Source organism: Chiloscyllium punctatum, chromosome 46 (assembly GCF_047496795.1).
Source record: "Chiloscyllium punctatum isolate Juve2018m chromosome 46, sChiPun1.3, whole genome shotgun sequence".
Taxonomy (NCBI): domain Eukaryota; kingdom Metazoa; phylum Chordata; class Chondrichthyes; order Orectolobiformes; family Hemiscylliidae; genus Chiloscyllium; species Chiloscyllium punctatum.
The window spans coordinates 61,562,318-61,577,561 of NC_092784.1; the positions used below are offsets into that span (position 1 = coordinate 61,562,318).

Consider the following 15,244-nt stretch of genomic DNA (forward strand, 5'->3'; position numbering starts at 1 on the left):
TCCACTTAATGGTAAGGTCCTAGGGAGTGTTGTTGAACAAAGAGACCTTGGAGTGCAGGTTCATAGCTCCTTGCAAGTGGAGTCACAGGTAGATAGGATAGTGAAGAAGGCGTTTGGTATGCTTTCCTTTATTGTTCAGAGTATTGAGTACAGGAGTTGGGAGGTCATGTTGCAGCTGTACAGGACATTGGTTAGGCCACTGTTGGAATATTGTGTGAGGTCCATTGAACCAGTTTATCCCAATGGGATCACTCTTGACTCTCTGGAATGTTGGGGGCAATGGTTACATGGATTGTATAGAGATGATTGCCTCAATGCACCAACACACAATTCTCAGTGTCACTGATTCCTCCCTGAACATTAAGATTTAATCGAACGCCAACACAAACCACAGTGTTTTCTGTTTGCAGGAGCACCATCTGGGACGGGGAACAAGGATGAACATCTACGCTGGGAGGTTTTGTGAGGGTGACGAGGAGGAGGAAGGAGAGATAGCCTCACCCTGTGGAGTGGGCCGCAGTGAAGCGCGAGATCTCCGTGTGGTGTTGAAAGTACTCGATCCTAGTCACCGAGACATTGCATTGGTGAGAAAACCAGAATGGAATCTGATCATAGTGACAGGAGTAATTTCTTCAACTCAGTCCTGACACCTACGTATAACTGAAGAAATGAAAATATTTCTTATGTTGCTGCCCTTCACAGCTGCAGAATATCCCAATGTGCTTTCTCGCAAATCACGACACTATTGTAACGAGGCCATGTTTGGACAAATTTACATGCAGCAAGCTTCCATGAACAGCAATCTGACACAAATTCCATTGACTGTGCCTTGGGATCTTTTCCTTCTGCTGGAATGGCCCAGACATTGGGTTAGTGTTGCACCTCTGACAGTGCAGCATTCTCCCAGTATTGCACTGAAATATCCTTTCCCTACAATGTGCTCTTGTTCCGGGAGGGCACTCAAAATAATAACCTTCTGCTTCCACCCAGTAGCTGTGTGTTGTGGTAACATGACCAGAACCAGCAGTGAAGGTGTTAGTTAACTGGGAAGAGGAGTTGCAACTCTGGGGTTGATGGCCAGAAACTGATGGGGAGCTTGTGTTCTCCAGGAAAGAGGATGGTGGAGAGGATTGAACAGTTAGGGTGTTGTTTGTACAGGAACTTAAGTCTGGGAGCTCAAATATGTAGGAACATAGGAGGGACAGGAGCTGTTTTGTGCCTTCTATAAAAACATAAGACATCGGAGCAGAAATTAGGCCATTCAGCCTATCGAATCTGGTCCAACATTCAATCATGGCTGATCACTGTGTCAACCCCATTCTCCCTATAACCATTGATCCCTGGATAATCAAGAACTGATCTACCTCTGTGTTCAAAATACTGAATGATCTGACCTCCCAACTTTGTGGTAGTGAATTCGGTAGGTTCACCGCTGTGAAGGAGTGGCCTTCATTCGCCAGCATGTTTACTTGGTTACAGCCCCAAATGGTACAGCGAAGATAGTGAAATCATTCAGAGAATTTAAAAAGGAACAAGGTCAAGATATTAAGAGCGATATGGGTACATGGTGGCTCAGTGGTTAGCGCTGCTGCCTCACAGCGCCAGGGACCCAGGTTCAATTCTAGCCTTGGGCAACAGTCTGTGTGGAGTTTGCACATTCTCCCCTTGTCTGCATGGTGTTCCTCCGGGTGATCCGGTTTCCTCCCATAATCCAGTGATGTGCAGGTTAGAGTGAATTGGCCATGGGAAATTGCCCATAGATTGCAAGAATGTGCAGGCTGGGTGGGTTAGCTGTGGGAAACGTAGGGTTACAGGGATACAGTAGGAGGGTGGGTCTGGGTGAGATGCTGTTAAGAGGGTCAGTATGGACTCAATGGGCCAAATGGCCTGCTTCCACACCGTAGGGCTTCACTGGTTCTGTAAAGGACAGTTATAGTCTTAACAGTCAAGGATTAGCATATTGAAAGTGTTGTTTCTTGCTTTATTTACAGAGCCATGTAGTTTTAGAGTACTTTTTCAAGTTTAAAGGTGTGAAAGAATTGATGCTTTATAAGGGAAATGGATGTTGGGGTACAGCTATGACCTGCTGAATTATTTCCTTTTCTATTTAACCAGTGTGTGTATGACTGCATTCCTTCTGTTAACCTTGCCTTGTTTTATATTTGAGGTTTTGATAATCCTGTGTGTGTATGGTTTTCTTTGTTTGGCAGCAACTATAATCAAGCGAGTTTTACCCTTGATGAGAGGAGTTTAGGTTCTTGTATGTACACTGTGCTAGTGTTGCAGCTTGTTCACATAATGCCAGGTCACCCTCCAGCAGCTGCAGTTTTTGTTGGTATCTTCTGACTGAGCTGCATTGCTATTCACCTTAGCTATGCCCCACGTGATTGTATAAACCTCTGTAAGGTCACCCCCTCAACCTCAATTTTGCTTTTTATTTTTCAGGCATTCTTCGAGCTGGCCAGTCTGATGAGTCAAATATCTCATGCTCACCTTGCCTTCGTGCATGGAGTCTGTGTGCGGGGCTCAGAAAGTAATCCATAGCTTTTTCACACCTTTTAAAACTTGTGTTCAATGCTTTATTTGTTTATATGGCGAGGTTTACAGCCTTTGAGTTTCTCCATCATTGATAACCTGACAAATGGATCATGCAGAATTCCTATTTCCTCTCCAAGCACACTTCACTGTGATTTCCAGGTCCCCAGTCTGGGGTGTGCTGTCAGAAGGAGCAGTAAAAGCTCAGTTCCCTGTCTGTGGTGTGCTGTTGGAAGGAGCAGTAAATGCTCAGTTCCCCAGTCTGTGGTGTGCTGTTGGAGCAGTAAATGCTCAGTTCCCCAGTCTGTGGTGTGCTGTTGGAGCAGTAAATTCTCAGTTCCCCAGTCTGTGGTGTGCTGTTGGAAGGAGCAGTAAATGCTCAGTTCCCCAGTCTGTGGTGTGCTGTTGGAAGGAGCAGTAAATGCTCAGTTCCCCAGTCTGTGGTGTGCTGTTGGAGCAGTAAATGCTCAGTTCCCCAGTCTGTGGTGTGCTGTTGGAAGGAGCAGTAAATGCTCAGTTCCCCTGTCTGTGGTGTGCTGTTGGATCAGTAAATGCTCAGTTCCCCAGTCTGTGGTGTGCTGTTGGAAGGAGCAGTAAATGCTCAGTTCCCCAGTCTGTGGTGTGCTGTTGGAAGGAGCAGTAAATGCTCAGTTCCCCAGTCTGTGGTGTGCTGTTGGAAGGAGCAGTAAATGCTCAGTTCCCCAGTCTGTGGTGTGCTGTTGGAGCAGTAAATGCTCAGTTCCCCAGTCTGTGGTGTGCTGTTGGAGCAGTAAATGCTCAGTTCCCCAGTCTGTGGTGTGCTATTGGAGCAGTAAATGCTCAGTTCCCCAGTCTGTGGTGTGCTGTTGGAGCAGTAAATGCTCAGTTCCCCAGTCTGTGGTGTGCTGTTGGAAGGAGCAGTAAATGCTCAGTTCCCCAGTCTGTGGTGTGCTGTTGGAGCAGTAAATGCTCAGTTCCCCAGTCTGTGGTGTGCTGTTGGAGCAGTAAATGCTCAGTTCCCCAGTCTGTGGTGTGCTGTTGGAAGGAGCAGTAAATGCTCAGTTCCCCAGTCTGTGGTGTGCTGTTGGAAGGAGCAGTAAATGCTCAGTTCCCCAGTCTGTGGTGTGCTGTTGGAAGGAGCAGTAAATGCTCAGTTCCCCAGTCTGTGGTGTGCTGTTGGAAGGAGCAGTAAATGCTCAGTTCCCCAGTCTGTGGTGTGCTGTTGGAAGGAGCAGTAAATGCTCAGTTCCCCAGTCTGTGGTGTGCTATTGGAGCAGTAAATGCTCAGTTCCCCAGTCTGTGGTGTGCTGTTGGAGCAGTAAATCCTCAGTTCCCCAGTCTGTGGTGTGCTGTTGGAATGAGCAGTAAATGCTCAGTTCCCCAGTCTGTGGTGTGCTGTTGGAGCAGTAAATGCTCAGTTCCCCAGTCTGTGGTGTGCTGTTGGAGCAGTAAATGCTCAGTTCCCCAGTCTGTGGTGTGTTGTTGGAAGGAGCAGTAAATCCTCAGTTCCCCAGTCTGTGGTGTGCTGTTGGAGCAGTAAATGCTCAGTTCCCCAGTCTGTGGTGTGCTGTTGGAAGGAGCACTAAATGCTCAGTTCCCCAGTCCGTGGTGTGTTGTTGGAGCAGTAAATGCTCAGTTCCCCAGTCTGTGGTGTGCTGTTGGAGCAGTAAATGCTCAGTTCCCCAGTCTGTGGTGTGCTGTTGGAGCAGTAAATCCTCGGTTCCCCAGTCTGTGGTGTGCTGTTGGAGCAGTAAATGCTCAGTTCCCCAGTCTGTGGTGTGCTGTTGGAGCAGTAAATGCTCAGTTCCCCAGTCTGTGGTGTGCTGTTGGAGCAGTAAATGCTCAGTTCCCCAGTCTGTGGTGTGTTGTTGGAAGGAGCAGTAAATGCTCAGTTCCCCAGTCTGTGGTGTGCTGTTGGAGCAGTAAATGCTCAGTTCCCCAGTCTGTGGTGTGCTGTTGGAAGGAGCAGTAAATGCTCAGTTCCCCAGTCTGTGGTGTGCTGTTGGAGCAGTAAATGCTCAGTTCCCCAGTCTGTGGTGTGCTGTTGGAGCAGTAAATGCTCAGTTCCCCAGTCTGTGGTGTGCTGTTGGAGCAGTAAATGCTCAGTTCCCCAGTCTGTGGTGTGCTGTTGGAGCAGTAAATGCTCAGTTCCCCAGTCTGTGGTGTGTTGTTGGAGCAGTAAATGCTCAGTTCCCCAGTCTGTGGTGTGTTGTTGGAAGGAGCAGTAAATGCTCAGTTCCCCAGTCTGTGGTGTGCTGTTGGAGCAGTAAATGCTCAGTTCCCCAGTCTGTGGTGTGTTGTTGGAAGGAGCAGTAAATGCTCAGTTCCCCAGTCTGTGGTGTGTTGTTGGAAGGAGCAGTAAATGCTCAGTTCCCCAGTCTGTGGTGTGCTGTTGGAAGGAGCAGTAAATGCTCAGTTCCCCAGTCTGTGGTGTGCTGTTGGCAGGAGCAGTAAATGCTCAGTTCCCCAGTCTGTGGTGTGCTGTTGGAGCAGTAAATGCTCAGTTCCCCAGTCTGTGGTGTGCTGTTGGAAGGAGCAGTAAATGCTCAGTTCCCCAGACTGTGGTGTGTTGTTGGAAGGAGCAGTAAATGCTCAGTTCCCCAGTCTGTCGTGTGTTGTTGGAAGGAGCAGTAAATGCTCAGTTCCCCAGTCTGTGGTGTGCTGTTGGAGCAGTAAATGCTCAGTTCCCCAGTCTGTGGTGTGCTGTTGGAAGGAGCAGTAAATGCTCAGTTCCCCAGTCTGTGGTGTGTTGTTGGAAGGAGCAGTCAATGCTCAGTTCCCCAGACTGTGGTGTGCTGTTGGAAGGAGCAGTAAATGCTCAGTTCCCCAGACTGTGGTGTGCTGTTGGAAGGAGCAGTAAATGCTCAGTTCCCCAGTCTGTGGTGTGCTGTTGGAGCAGTAAATGCTCAGTTCCCCAGTCTGTGGTGTGCTGTTGGAAGGAGCAGTAAATGCTCAGTTCCCCAGTCTGTGGTGTGTTGTTGGAAGGAGCAGTAAATGCTCAGTTCCCCAGACTGTGGTGTGTTGTTGGAAGGAGCAGTAAATGCTCAGTTCCCCAGTCTGTGGTGTGCTATTGGAGCAGTAAATGCTCAGTTCCCCAGTCTGTGGTGTGCTGTTGGAGCAGTAAATGCTCAGTTCCCCAGTCTGTGGTGTGTTGTTGGAAGGAGCAGTAAATACTCAGTTCCCCAGACTGTGGTGTGCTGTTGGAAGGAGCAGTAAATGCTCAGTTCCCCAGACTGTGGTGTGTTGTTGGAAGGAGCAGTAAATGCTCAGTTCCCCAGACTGTGGTGTGTTGTTGGAAGGAGCAGTAAATGCTCAGTTCCCCAGTCTGTGGTGTGCTATTGGAGCAGTAAATGCTCAGTTCCCCAGTCTGTGGTGTGCTGTTGGAGCAGTAAATGCTCAGTTCCCCAGTCTGTGGTGTGTTGTTGGAAGGAGCAGTAAATACTCAGTTCCCCAGTCTGTGGTGTGCTGTTGGAGCAGTAAATGCTCAGTTCCCCAGTCTGTGGTGTGCTGTTGGAGCAGTAAATGCTCAGTTCCCCAGTCTGTGGTGTGCTGTTGGAAGGAGCAGTAAATGCTCAGTTCCCCAGTCTGTGGTGTGCTGTTGGAGCAGTAAATGCTCAGTTCCCCAGTCTGTGGTGTGCTGTTGGAAGGAGCAGTAAATGCTCAGTTCCCCAGTCTGTGGTGTGTTGTTGGAAGGAGCAGTAAATACTCAGTTCCCCAGTCTGTGGTGTGCTGTTGGAGCAGTAAATGCTCAGTTCCCCAGTCTGTGGTGTGCTGTTGGAGCAGTAAATGCTCAGTTCCCCAGTCTGTGGTGTGCTGTTGGAAGGAGCAGTAAATGCTCAGTTCCCCAGTCTGTGGTGTGCTGTTGGAGCAGTAAATGCTCAGTTCCCCAGTCTGTGGTGTGCTGTTGGAAGGAGCAGTAAATGCTCAGTTCCCCAGTCTGTGGTGTGTTGTTGGAAGGAGCAGTAAATACTCAGTTCCCCAGTCTGTGGTGTGCTGTTGGAGCAGTAAATGCTCAGTTCCCCAGTCTGTGGTGTGCTGTTGGAAGGAGCAGTAAATGCTCAGTTCCCCAGTCTGTGGTGTGTTGTTGGAAGGAGCAGTAAATGCTCAGTTCCCCAGTCTGTGGTGTGTTGTTGGAAGGAGCAGTAAATACTCAGTTCCCCAGTCTGTGGTGTGCTGTTGGAGCAGTAAATGCTCAGTTCCCCAGTCTGTGGTGTGCTGTTGGAGCAGTAAATGCTCAGTTCCCCAGTCTGTGGTGTGCTGTTGGAAGGAGCAGTAAATGCTCAGTTCCCCAGTCTGTGGTGTGCTGTTGGAGCAGTAAATGCTCAGTTCCCCAGTCTGTGGTGTGCTGTTGGAAGGAGCAGTAAATGCTCAGTTCCCCAGTCTGTGGTGTGCTGTTGGAAGGAGCAGTAAATGCTCAGTTCCCCAGTCTGTGGTGTGCTGTTGGAAGGAGCAGTGGTAGACAATACCCAGCCTTTCCAGGAGCCACTCCAAGGCTTTGGTGGGTTCTGAGAAATGGAGGAAATAATCCTGATCTATGTTTATTTATTTTCACTAGTTATTGTCAGAAATTGTTTTCAGAAGTGGAGTCTTGAGTGTGAGCTACAGATCAGTAATACCCTGGCCAGGCAAGAATTGAAGCCACCTGTCTTGATGATTTATTATTCTATTGCAGAGGATTTATTTGGTTTGACACCCAGTCCAAGCAGGAGGCTTTTATGTTCTGTGTCTGTGGTGAGTGTTAATTAGGAGCTGAACCAACCTTCCTCCTCGGTACTCTCCCAGAGCCCTATCGAATTTCCGTTGCTGTCGGTCTACCTCACTGCTGATGCAATAGGGGGTCTTCCTCTTTGACTTAGTCCACGGCACTTATAAGAGAATCAAAATGAACTCGGGAGCCTTTTGCCTGAGGGAGAAGGTTTCCAATATGTATTGTTAAAAGGGGCTGGCATGTTGTTGAAATGGCCACCCTATTATTAACACATTTCTCCTGGACAAGACAACATTTAAAATTTATCCAGTCTCTCCTGACCTCACTGTGTAGCTGCCTACAAAGTACAATCAGTCCTGAGGCTATCGCCTTCCTAATCCAGTTCTGTTGCTCTGACTTGCTGGCTAGTTTTGAAGCTTGTTTACGGATTTATTTTTCTGTCTGACCATTGTGAGTACGCAGCACATTGTCAGCTGCTTGGCTGACAGTTCATGTTCATCAAACCTTTCTGACTCAAAGCCAAATCGTTACATATAACCAGCTTTTCATGGTTAACTCGTGTTACTCACCCAAGCTGCAGTGTTTGTTCAGAGAAGCTAGAACCTAGGACTGCCTGAGATGATAGTCTTAAAATGTATCCATAAAGCTGTCAGATTGCTGGCCTTCCTTTTCAAGTGGGGCTAGACTACAGTGGCAAGCAAGCAATCCTTTCATTGTCTCAAGCATCATACAGACTCCACCTGGAGCCTTCTCTTCAGATCTGGGCACTGCACCTCAGGAAGGGTGAACTGGCCTTGGAGGCAGTACTGTACAGACTGTCCGTCATGATACTGCGACTTAGCGTTATGAGGACAACTTGCCTCAACCCAGGTTTTCTCTTGCTTCTCGAAGTTTGAGAGGTGATTGATCCATGTGTTAAAACTGTTGATCGTGTAGATACAGAGAAGTATTACCCCTGATCAGGTAGTCAAGGATAGGGTTTTGAAATTCAGCCTCAGTCTTTCAGTGGTGAAATTGAGAGACAGAAAATAGGAATCTGCTGTTCTCCCCGTCAAGAATGTGTATATGTGTCTGCAGAGGGTCCGAGGGATATTTTGAGACTGGGATTAATGGGTATTATGTGGTTAAGGGGATTGAAGGATATGAGATATAGCCAGGTCAAGGCACAGGTCAGTTCCGATTTACTTTAACCACAAAGCAAAGATTAACCCAGCTGTTGTTGTCATGTTCCAAAGAGGTGGGAAATGTTTTTCCTTTTGGAATCATCTCTTTCAAGTTGAGCAGTGATTGCCTCTCTTGGCAGCTCAATTGCCTGTTGGGTTAATCCTTCCATTGTTCATGCTCTGTAGCTATTCCAGTCATATCATAAAAACACCACTGTTAGCTGTTTTATCCTCTGAACAAGATGTAAACCTGGACCTTGTCTACTTGTTCAGGTGCAAGTTAAAGATTCAGAGCAAGGAATTCTTTCAAAGTTCCAGTACGTGGTCTTCCCCCCAGTGAAAATCCCTGAGAATTGTATGCATTCATGGACCTCTGCCTCGTCTTTTAGTGTCACCTGGATAACAGTATACGTTGCAATGTTTAACATGCTGAATGCCCCGTGTCCCGCAGTGCCCGTTACGGTGCCCCGTGTCCCGCAGTGCCCACTATTATGTTCATATTGCTGCAATTCTGACCATAGTGTTCTCTTGTGTTTATACAACAACAAAGTAGAGCTATCAGAACAACCAGCCAAAGGCTGGACCCAGGACTCCATTTAGAAGACAAGATGCTGCCAGTTGGGTAACACTTAATAAAATATCCTCATTTTGAAAAAACCTCACTGTACTCTTGAGTAATTCCTTGTGTGGTTCCTTTTGAGATGCAGCAGAATCAGACGCATCCATGAAGGTAGACTGAAACCACAGAATCACAAACAACTCATAGGCGGCACGGTGGCACAGTGGTTAGCACTGCTGCCTCACAGCACCAGGGACATGGGTTCAATTCCCGCCTCAGGTGACTCTGTGTGGAGTTTGTACATTCTCCCCGTGTCTGCGTGGGTTTCCTCCGGGTGCTCAGGTTTCCTCCCACAGTCCATTTTTATGCACACACAAAAATGTGCAGGTCAGGTGAATTGGCCACGCTAAATTGTGCGTAGTTTTAGGTGAAAGAGTAAATGTAAGGGAATGGATCTGGGTGAGTTGTTCTTCAGAGAGTCGGTGTGGACTTGTTGGGCCGAAGGGCCTGTTTCCACACTAATCTAATCTAAATTCCTGTTCTAATGAAACTTTCCTGCCAAAGGATTTTTAGGAGGAGCTTAATCACAAAACTTGTAGGCATGTTGATAGATTTTGTTTTGCCCTCTGTGTTCTCTTCCGTATTACAGAAAAATAATCACTCTCCTCATTTTACAGATATAATTGTGGAAGAATATGTCGAGTTTGGACCACTGGATGTCTTGTTACGAAAAGAGAGAAGAAAGCTGAGCCCAGAGTGGAGTCTGACTGTCATTAAGCAACTTGCTAGTGCACTGAGCTACTTGGTACGCATCACATAGAATCACAGGATCCCTACAATGTGGAAAGAAGCCATTCGACCCATTTGAGTCTACACAGATCCTCCAAATAGCATCCCACTCAGACCCAGGCCTGCTACCATATCCCTGTAACCCTCCATTTCCCAAGGCTAACCCACCTAGCCTGCATGTGCTTAAATACTATGGGGCAATTTCCCATGGCCCATGCACCCTGACCTGCACATCTTAGGACTGTGGGAGGAAACCCACACAGACACAGGGAGAATGTGCAAACTTCACACAGACAGACAGTCGCCTGAGGGTGGAATTGAACCTGGGTTCCTGATGCTGTGAGGCAGCAGTACTAAACACTGAGCCACAGCTGCCATAATTCCTTCTGAAATAGTCAGAATTACACAGCACAGAAACAGATCCTTTGGTCCAACTTGTCGATGCCTACTGGAATATCGTACATTAATCTAGTCCCATTTGCTAGCACTCAGCCCATATCCCTCTAAATCCTTCCTATTCATATACTCATTCAAATATCTTTTGAATGTTGTAATTGTACAACCCTCCAGCACTTCCTCTGGCAGCTCATTCCATCTGTGCACCAGCTTCTGCATGAAAAAGTTGCCCCTTTTAAATCTTTCCCCTCTCACCCTAAACCTATGCTCTGTAGTTCTGGACTCTGACCCCAGGGAAAAGACCTTGTCCACTTACCCTATCCATGCCCCTCAAGATTTTATAAACCTCTAGAAGGTCACCCCCTCAGCCTAGAACGCTCCAGGGAAAACAGCCCCAGCCTGTTCAGCGCCTCCCCATAGCTCAAACCTTCCAACCCTGGCAACATCCTTGTAAATCTTTTCTGCACCCTTGCAGGTTCAGCAACATCCTTCTGAGAGTAGGGAGCCCAGAATTGAATGGAGTGTTCTACAGGGCACACATCAGTTTTTGTCTCTGTAAATATAATTGAAATAATTGAATATACTTGCGCAGTTGCATGTTTGTCTACATAAATTGCCGTATTTCAACACAATGACTGCAGGGTAACGCTTTGAGGTATTTGGGGTGATGGGGGGGCGGGGGGGAAGGTGTGGTGATGGTAAGTTGGTGTGCAAATGCTCCCCCCAGTGTCTGTGTGGAAGTACGCCGGCTGGTCCTGGGATAACCCATTGCAGAAGCTCTGACTGGGTTGAGTTAGCCCACCTGTTCATCTGCTGGTGTGGGTAGGCCACTTTTTTTTCGTCTTTGTACTCCAGGTCAGGGGAGCTGGTGTCTAAACAAGTCATCCTGGATTCATGTCAAATTAACTCTCATTTTTTTGGGTTGATGTATGTAGAATGGTGAAGGAATAAGATATTCAAACCCCAGACAGTCCGTGTCTTCAGGGTAGGGATGGTGCATTGGGTAATGCTTCTCAATCAAGAGATTGGTCAGTGAACTTTGAGCAGGAATCTCACTGAAGCAGCATTTAGTTCCAGTTGTTTCTCTCTCTGACAAGAATGAACATTTGGCAATTTTCTTTTCTCTCAGGAGGATAAAAATATGGTGCATGGGAACATTTGCTGCAAGAACGTGCTTGTCGCGAGGAAGGGGCTGGAGGAGGGAAGCAGTCCTTTCATCAAAGTCAGTGATCCTGGCATCAGTTTTACAGTGCTCACTCGAGAAGGTCAGTTTGTGCCTTTACTGTTGGGGACTGAGGACACTGGGAATTCCACTTTGAAAAATACTGCTCCACGTTGCAAACCTAGCCCACAGTTTCACCCTGGTGAAATCTCTGGGGTTCTTCCACACCAAGTTAGTCTTGCCATGCCTTCCTCTCAGATTCCCAGGTTGTTAATCACTGTGATTTCCACATTCCTGGTGGCAGGTCTCTGATTGTCGCTGTTCCAATCTTTGTGGACATTGAAAGGGTGTTCTGCACATTCAGCTGCAAGTGGATAAGGTTACACTCAGCAGCACTTTACCATACCTCACCTACTCAAGATGTGGCTGCTGGAGGTGTACAGAGGAACCTCGATTGTCCAAACGACATGGGCGGGCTGTATTTTGTTTGGATAATCAAAAGCTGGATAACACAGTTTAGCCAAGCATTGGAATCTTGTTCGGATAATCTGAAATTCAGATAATTAAATGCCGGATAATCTAGGTTTCTCTGTATTCTAAATTAAATCCATATCTATATGTAAACATGTCACACTAATAGCACCCACTCACCAGTGGTGAAGCGACAGTGTCATCCAGAAGTTGAGAAGAGTGAAGGTTCATACCAGCTCAAGATCTCTGCTTCTCAAATTGCTGTATTTTTCAATTACCCAGGACAAGAGTTAAGGGATTGGTTGACTTGGAAGTGTGTAATGAATTAAAGTGGCTGTATTTGAATTAAAGCCTAAATCCTTTCACTTGTGCTCATCCAATTCCATTCCCAGTCTGCAATCCCAGTGGGAGGTTAGTGAGCAGAATCCATCCTTTTTAAACTTGGGGTTAGGTCTTTGAGCTGCCCATGATGGAGTTTGGAGCGATCTGTGACTGGCCAGCTACCGTGAGCATTGGAACAGGAGTAGGCTATTCAGCTCATTGAGCTCACCCTGCCAGTCACTAAGAAGATTGCTGATCTGTGAATTGATATCCTACCATGTACTCACCTTGGGGACTATATCCTTTGATACCCAAATAAAAATTTGTCTACCTCCGATTTAAAATTAACAGTTGTACTAGCGTCAACTGCCATTTGTGGAAGAGCGTTCTCTACCTCCATGACCCCTTGCATGTGAGTGTGCTTTCTGTCATCTGTCCTGAGTGGCCTAATTCTCAGGCTGAGTCCCTGGTTCGAGGATCTTTGACCAATGGAAACTCCAGCAATGCGAATCAGAAGAGTAAGACCCAGAGTCAGGCTGTGCTGGGTTCAGTGGGCTCATGATCACATGGCACACAAGAGGAACCCACAAGCAGGATTTCTGCTCCTGGTCACCTCAGTTGGGAAGATTGCATAAATGTGTAGGTGTGATTCATCTCAACTTGGTCAGCTTCCCTCCTACCACTAACGCAGTCAAATAGTTCCATTGTCTTCAGTTTGTGGTGTGTATAGTGTGTAACGATACTCAGTGCCAATGGAAGCAAGCTCTGGCAATGAATCTGCAAAGGAGATGGCTGATATGGAAAAGAATAGAATAGTGTCTTTTATAAAACAAAATATAGTGAAAAGGGTTTAACTCGCTATACCAGACACCTCTATTAATAAAAGAAGGCATAGATCAGAAAAAATTTAAATTAAGATAAGGTCCATCTTAGTTCAGTTCACAACCTCCTGGTTTTGGGAAGGAGTCAGTGATGTTTGAGGGTTCATTGTTCTGATCTAATGTTTTTGGTTGCTTTAATTTTATATTTATTGAAAAGAGCTGGATAATTTGCTGTTCCAAGTTCATTTTCTGCTTTCCCCATTAGTCCATTAGTTGTGATTGAGAGAGAGCTGTTTGACCTCCTTTGCGCAGTGAACTGTTTCAACCTTTTTAATTATTATATTAAGACAGGAGCAGTCCTCCCTTCCATTCCCAATTGACTTTCCCCTCCTTAACACCTGCATCCATATGGGATCCATTTTCCATGAATGTAGGCCTATAATGCCTCCCCAAAATGCTCTTTCTCTTAACAAAACCTGGGCCTACAGATAGCTCAATATCCAAATAGTCTGCAACTTTCTTCTCCATCAGGTAATCTCGTGTGGAGGGTATCCTGGCTGTTAACTTAGTCCAGTCGTCAGCTCTGCCTGCCCTCCTGACATGGTGGGTGTTTGACCTGGAATGAGCAGCTTGTCCACATTGGCTCTGTCAAGTTGGAATCTGTGTTAGCTGTGACTCATTTGGTATCACTGTGGTCTGAGTCAGATGTTTGGATTCAGTTCCCATGCTACATCTTGAGAACAAACCTCCATGTTGAGAGTCCATTGTTGGACCGAAGGAATAGTGCACTATCAGAGGCAGTGAAACCAAGGTTCTGTCTATGTTCTCTGGTGGATAAGAAAGATCCCATGACTATTTTGACAAAGTATTGGAGGTCCTCTTGCTGCCTGATCAATATTTACCCTTCAGTTGACGTGCACTGGAGCAAATGAACTGATTGTTATCCTGCTGCTAGTGGGGACTTGAAGTGCCTCCATAAGCTGCTGTTTCTTACCTTCCACTTGGAACGACATTTCCAAAATGCTTCATTTGCTGTAAAAGAGGTGATGATGAGAAAAGCTATTTCAATACAAATCTGTTTCAAAATCTACTTCAGTGATAAAACCCAAGCTCCTCTGGCCCATTTATTTCACTGATAACTGATTGCTGGATCAACCCTCATTGCTCACCTCTGCTGTTCCCCAACTCGGTCTGATTTCTCCCGTTAGGAGGTGGCCAGAACTCCCATAGTGCAACAATGCCTTAATTTCATCGAGTAGTGGAGCATCTTCTGAGAAAGTGGGCGGCACGGTGGCACAGTGGTTAGCACTGCTGCCTCACAGCGCCAGAGACCCGGGTTCAATTCCCGCCTCAGGCGACTGACTGTGTGGAGTTTGCACATTCTCCCCATGTCTGCTTGGGTTTCCTCCGGGTGCTCCGGTTTCCTCCCACACTCCAAAGATGTGCAGGTCAGGTGAATTGGCCATGCTAAATTGCTCGTAGTGCTAGGTAAGGGGTAGATGTAGGGGTATGGGTGGGTTGTGCTTCGGCGGGGCGTTGTGGACTTGTTGGGCCGAAGTGCCTGTTTCCACACTGTAAGTAATCTAATCTGTAAGTAATCTAAGCAAAGCCCAGTAGAAATGCAGATCCTCTTTGCTGCACATGAGATGGGATGTAACCCATGCACGGACAGTAGAATGACTGTTATGTTTATGCTGATGAAAAGCAGTGCCTGATTGGCCATGGCTAAGCACTGGCAGATTGAATTCTTCAATCAGGAAGAACTTCATGGTCAAATGCTTCCCATTTTTGGACAGGAGTTCACTACAGCATGGACCCTGCCAGGCTGAGGGGTTCAACAGCAGAAATGACTGTGCCAGGTTAAAACTTGCTGGGGAATATATAAAACCAGCTCACCCATCTGCTGAATAGGTTAGCACAGATATTTATAGCATCATGGCCAAACCTGGAGTGCTTACTGAGTGTTTGAGCTGCCCAGAGCCATTGATGTTGGGGAGAAGAAAGTTGCAGAGTATTTGGATATTGTGCTGTTTGTTCTGGCCCTATGCCAGCTGGCAATAGTTAGGTAGCAATGGGTGAGGCCGATTCAATATTGGTGCCAGCTTCCGTGTTGGCCTGTCCCCTCCTGAAATCCAACCCAACAAACATACCATGGAACTGGAGTAGGCCATTCGGCCCCTTGGAGATTTGAGAGAACAGCCCCAGGTAATGCACCTTCTAAAACCAAGAAATTTGTCTTTAATTCTCTCCAGTCACCCTGTACCCAAAGCAGGAATGTCATGCCACATGGCTGGTCTTGCTGGTTTTGTTCTCACATGGATTGGGATCTGGTCTCCTCTG

The 15,244-nt window shown here is 46.9% G+C and overlaps 1 protein-coding gene across 2 annotated transcripts in view; it reads left to right on the top strand.

Moving 5' to 3' along the window:
* The window catches only part of tyk2 (tyrosine kinase 2), a 99,402-nt gene that overhangs the window by 69,014 nt on the left and 15,144 nt on the right, over positions 1 to 15,244 (top strand). For both annotated transcript variants that reach the window (XM_072564427.1, XM_072564428.1), the window contains exons 12-15: positions 411 to 584; positions 2,446 to 2,533; positions 9,622 to 9,749; positions 11,259 to 11,394. In XM_072564427.1, coding sequence (XP_072420528.1) covers positions 411 to 584; positions 2,446 to 2,533; positions 9,622 to 9,749; positions 11,259 to 11,394 — 526 coding nt within the window. The remainder of the gene's footprint in view (positions 1 to 410; positions 585 to 2,445; positions 2,534 to 9,621; positions 9,750 to 11,258; positions 11,395 to 15,244) is intronic.